Genomic DNA, 5,830 nt, shown 5'->3' with positions numbered 1-5,830 from the left:
AGAAGTGAAGAGAGGGGATGAGAGGTGAGGAGAGGAGAGGAGAGGTGAGGAGATGAGAGGTGAGATGAGGAGAGGGAGGAGAGGAGAGGTGATGAGAGGAGAAGAGAGGAGAGCTGAGGAGAGAAGATGAGAGGTGAGGAGAGGAGAGGTGAGGAGATGAGAGGGGAGGAGAGGTGAGGAGAGGGAATGAGAGGTGAGGAAAGGGGATGAGAGGTGAGGAGAGGGGAGAGGAGAGTGAGGAGAGGGGAGGTGAGTTGAGAAGAGGGGAAGTGAGGTGAGGTGAGTGAGAAGAGGGGAAGTGAGGTGAGGAGAGGCAGGGGAGGGGAGGAGAGGAGAGAGAAGGGAGGAGAGGAGATAAGAGGTGAGGAGAGGGGAGGAGAGGTGAGGAGAGGAGAAGGGAGGATAAGTGAGGAGAGGAGATGAGAGGTGAGGAGAGGAGAGAGGAGGAGTGGAGAAGAGAGGAAAGGAGAGAGGATGAAAGGGGAGGAGAGGGAGGAGAGGAGAGGAGAGGGAGAGAGGGAGGAGAGGAGATAGAGGAGTGGAGATGAGAGGTAAGGTGAGGAGAGGTGGAGAGGAAAGAGAGACTGAGGAGGAGAGATGGAAGGCGGTGACGGGAGGAAAAAAAGAATCTTCTCTTGCATCTAACCATCTCTCTCTCCCACCCCTCTCTCTTCTCTCTCTCTCCCCCTCTCTCTATTTCTCTCTTGCCCCCTCTCTCGCTCTCTGAGGATATTGTATAGTATTGAGACGTGAGTATATTGTATAGTATTGAGAAGTGAGTATATTGTATAGTATTGAGAAGTGAATATATTGTATAGTATTAAGAAGTGAGTATATTGTATTGTATTAAGAAGTGAGTATATTGTATAATATTGAGAAGTGAGTATATTGTATAATATTGAGAAGTGAGTATAAAGTATAGTACTGAGAAGTGAGTATATTGTATAATATTGAGAAGTGAATATATTGTATAATATTGAGAAGTGAGTATAATGTATAGTACTGAGAAGTGAGTATATTGTATAATATTGAGAAGTGAGTATATTGATATAATATTGGGAAGTGAATATATTGTATAATATTGAGAAGTGAGTATAATGTATAGTACTGAGAAGTGAGTATATTGTATAATATTGAGAAGTGAGTATATTGTATAATATTAAGAAGTGAGTATGTTGTATAATATTGAGAAGTGAGTATACTGTATAATATTGGGAGTGAATATATTGTATAATATTGAGAAGAGAGTATAATGTATAGTACTGAGAAGGGAGTATATTGTATAATATTGAGAAAGTGAATATATTGTATAATATTGAGAAGTGAGTATAATGTATAGTACTGAGAAGTGAGTATATTGTATAATATTGAGAAGTGAGTATATTGTATAAATTGAGAAGTGAGTATATTGTATAATATTGAGAAGTGAGTATACTGTATAATATTGGGAAGTGAATATATTGTATAATATTGAGAAGTGAGTATAATGTATAGTATGAGAAGTGAGTAAATGTAAATTGATATAATTGAGAATATGAAGATAGTGATATAATGATATAATTTGAGAAGTGAGTATATTTGTAATGAATAGTAAGATATGATGTTTAGTTTTAAGAGAGTAACTGATAATATTGAGAAGGAGAAGTATATTATAATAGGTTAAGAAGTGAGTATATTGTATAATATGAGAAGTGAGTATAATGTATAATAGTGAGAATGAGTATATATGTATTATATTGAGAAGTGAGTATATTGATATATTGAGAAGTGAGTATATTGTATAATATTAGAGAAGTGAGTTTATAATATTGAGAAGTGAGTATATTTTATATAGGTTAGAGAAGTTAGTATATTGGTATAATATTGAGAAGTGAGTATAATGGTATAAATATTGAGAAGTGAGTATATTGTATAATATGAGAAGTGAGTATAATGTATAATATTGAGAAGTGAGTATATTATATGAGGAGAGAAGTGAGTATATTGTATAATATTGAGAAGTGAGTATTATTGTATAATATTGAGAAGTGAGTATAATGTATAGTACTGAGAAGTGAGTATATTGTATAATATTGAGAGAAGTGAGTATATGTATAGTACTTGAGAAGTGAGTATAATGTATAGTACTGAGAAGTGGAGTATAATGTATAGTACTGAGCGGTGAGTATATTGTAAATAATATTGAGAAGTGAGTATAATGTATAATATTGAGAAGTGAGTGTATAATGTATAATGATTGAGAAGTGAGTATAATGTATAGTACTGAGGAAGTGAGTATATTGTATAATATTGAGAAGTGAGATAATGTATAGTACTGAGAAGGTGAGTATAATGCTTATAGTACTGAGGAAGTGAGTATAATGTATAGTACTGAGGGTGAGTATAATTGTATAGTACTGAGAAGTGAGTATATGTATAGTACTGTAGAAGTCGAGGCTCTTATAATGATATTGTAGTTGATAGACAGCCCACCTACTAGACAGCCCACCTACTAGACAGTCCACCAACTAGACAGTCCACCAACTAGACAGTCCACCAGCTAGACTGGCCACCAGCTAGACTGGCCACCAGCTAGACAGTCCACCAGCTAGACAGTCCACCAAATAGACAGTCCACCATATAGACAGTCCACCAGCTAGACAGTTCACCAAATAGACAGTTCACCAAATAGACAGTCCACCAACCAGAGTTTGTCTTAGCAGTTACATTTCTCCAACCCATCCCCTTTAGCTGTTTAACAAAACAACGTGTCTGGGTGACACCTTTGTTGTTTTTCAAATGCCTGATTGTCATTTTAACTCCTCCATTGAATATGTGGTAAATAGGAAGGTGAGCCTCAGAGCTGTAGGAAGTTCCTCATTCTCAGCATTGTATCTGGTTCTCTCTCCTGTCCCATGTGTSCATCCACCTCATCTGCCTGTAGACTCCTCCCTCTGGGGTGGCAGACAGTATAATACACGAGCAGACAGGCCAGTCCTAGAACGGTCCCTCCAAATATCAGCAGAGTCACCGGCCAGAAGTACTCAGTATCGTTAGACTCTGGCCTCACCAGAACCAGCAGCAAGGGACCAGAGAAGTTCACTAACGCAAAGAGAACATAGTACACAGCCATCGGCCAACGTGTATCCTGTCCTTTCACGTTAAAGAAGGTGAATATGAGGACGACTCCCACGATGATCCGATAGAGCCTCTCTAGACCTTTAGACTTGCAGAAGTCAGTACGGACCCAATGGGCCCAGACGGTTCCAGCCAGCCAGACGACAGCCATTCCCAGGGTACTGTAGGGGCTGAGGATGAGGAAGAGGCTGAGGCTGAGGATGTGAGAGGTGATGGTCAACAGCTTGTACAGGAGGTAGACGAAGGTAGGGAGGCCAGAAGGCATCTCTCGGACCTAGGGATATTAATTATTATTATTTTATATATATGTATCACTATATGATCATATGTTTATGTTATTGTATATTATTATATTATATATTATTATTATATTACCTGGGGTAAGGATCGGCGGAGACACCGGCGGTAATCCACTATAGCCCAGGCGATGTTGATGAATGAGCCCACCATGCAGATGCCTGGACAGGGGAAGATGAGACACAGATTAGAGAAGGATCTGGAGAGACAGGCATGTGAGAGACAGACACGTGAGAGACAGACATGTGAGAGACAGACAAGTGAGAGACAGGCATGTGAGAGACAGGCATGAGAGAGACAGACATGTGAGAGACAGGCATGTGAGAGACAGACATGTGAGAGACAGACATGTGAGAGACAGACAGGTGAGAGACAGGCATGTGAGAGACAGACATGTGAGAGACAGACATGTGAGAGACAGACACGTGAGAGACAGACATGTGAGAGACAGACAAGTGAGAGACAGGCATGTGAGAGACAGGCATGTGAGAGACAGACATGTGAGAGACAGACATGTGAGAGACAGACATGTGAGAGACAGGCCATGTGAGAGAGACAGGCATTGAGAGAGACAGCCATGTGGGAGAGACTGTGAGAGAGACGTCATGTGAGAGACAGTACTGTGAGGCCTGCTAAAGGGTGGACTAGATGATGACAGCGAGGACCATTATGTGCATGACCTGACAGACCAGTGTTCATCATCGTGAGAGACAGACTGTGGAGACAGGCATTGTGAGAGCGGCATGTGAGAGACAGACATGTGAGAGAGACCAGACAGTGAGACGCGGCTAGTCTTAGTGGGGGAATGACCTCGGGAGCGAGTTAATAAGAACTGTCGGAGACAGAACTGCTCTCATATGTGAGAGCGACAGGCACTGTGAGAGCCAGGGCATGTGAGAGGACAGACATGTGAGAGACGCCATGTGGGGAGTAACACGACAGGCCTGTCTAGTGGAATGACCCGGCATCTTATAAAACGTACTGTTGCAGGAATCAGGTCACGTGAGAGCAGACATGTGAGAGAGCAGGATGTCGAGAGACAGGCATGTTGAGAAGACAGAACGTGTGAGAGATGACAGAAGAAAACATGTTGACGCAGGCATGTGATGAGACAGACACGTGAGAGACAGACATGTGTGAAGGACAGTGCACGGTGAGAGACAGGTCATGTGAGAGACACAGGCATTGTGAGAACGGCATGTGAGAGACAGCACAGTGAGAGAGACAGGCACGTGAGAGACAGGATGGAGAGACAGGCACGTTAGAGACAGACATTGTGGAGACGCCATGTGAGGAGATCAGACATGTGGAGAGGACGGCACGTGAGAGAAAGCGCTGTGAGAGCCCCATGCGATGTGTCAGCAGACAGGTCGTAGCATTGCCGAATGAGTCGCCGGACGTAGACATATGGCAATCAGCATATGGTATGAGACTCAAGCATGGCCTGTCTATGGTAGTGAATGAACGAACACGGGACATCTTTGTGAGATAAGACAACCGATTCAACTTCGTCTGGTCTAGAGTGACCAATGAGCCCGGATTCAATAACTAACTGTTCATGTTGAGAGATCAGGACCCTGTCTGTGAGATGGCCTCGGCTTGATTGAAGACAAGCCCTAGGTGTCATCCTGTCTAGTGGTGACCGGATTTATATAACTGAGAGGATTTACATGTCCTAGGCGATCAGATTGTGGAAAGACGGACATGTGAGAGACAGGCATGTTGAGAGAGACATGTGAGAGACACGACCTGTGAGATAATTGCGGTAGTGGTAGAAAGATCAAAGAGGCAGCAGATCTAGTGTGGTTTAGTCTGGTTCTAGTCTGGGTTCTAGTCTGGTTCTAGTCTAGTTGTAGTCTGGTTTTTTAAGTCTAGATATAGTGTGGTTCTAGTCTGTGTAGAATCTAGTGTGGTTCTAGTTGTGGTTCTAGTCTGTTCTGTCTGGTTCTAGTGTTGTTTGTCTGGTTTTCTAGTGTTGTTCTAGTCTGGTTCTAGTCTAGATGTAGTTCTATTGTGGTTCTAGTGTGGTTCTAGTGTGGGTTCTAGTATGGTTCTATGTGGGTCTAGTGTATTTCTTAGTCTAGGTCTATGTGTTGGTTTCTAGTGGTGGTTCTAGTGTGGTTTCTAGTTAGTTTCGTGTGGTTCCTAAAGTTGGGGTTGGGTCTAGTGTGGGTCTAGTCTAGATCCATGTGGTTCTTATGTGGTTCTAGTCTGATTAGAGTGGTTTTCTAGTGTGGTTTAGTCTATGATCTAGTCTAGTTACTAGGTGTTTCTAGTCTGGTTGTTGTTTTTTTCTAGTCTAGTTTGTGTGGTTCTTAGTCTGGTTCTAGTGTGGTTCTAGTCTGGTTCTTAGTTGCGTTCTAGTCTGGTTCTAGTTCTTTGGTTTTCTAGTGTCGGTTCTAGTCTGGTTTCTAGT

At 42.2% G+C, this 5,830-nt stretch overlaps 1 protein-coding gene across 1 annotated transcript in view; it reads right to left on the bottom strand.

Moving 5' to 3' along the window:
• Window positions 1-2,466: 2,466 nt before the first annotated feature.
• Window positions 2,467-5,830, bottom strand: part of LOC112070719 (XK-related protein 9) — a 5,845-nt gene continuing 2,481 nt past the window's right edge. Inside the window, exons 3-4 of the mRNA XM_024138162.1 lie at window positions 3,493-3,575; window positions 2,467-3,391 (exon numbers count right to left, since the gene is read on the bottom strand). Coding sequence (XP_023993930.1) covers window positions 2,837-3,391; window positions 3,493-3,575 — 638 coding nt within the window. The 3' untranslated portion in view covers window positions 2,467-2,836. The remainder of the gene's footprint in view (window positions 3,392-3,492; window positions 3,576-5,830) is intronic.

Source organism: Salvelinus sp. IW2-2015, unplaced genomic scaffold, assembly GCF_002910315.2.
Source record: "Salvelinus sp. IW2-2015 unplaced genomic scaffold, ASM291031v2 Un_scaffold1404, whole genome shotgun sequence".
Taxonomy (NCBI): Eukaryota; Metazoa; Chordata; class Actinopteri; order Salmoniformes; family Salmonidae; genus Salvelinus; species Salvelinus sp. IW2-2015.
This window is presented reverse-complemented; position numbering and strand designations above follow the sequence as displayed.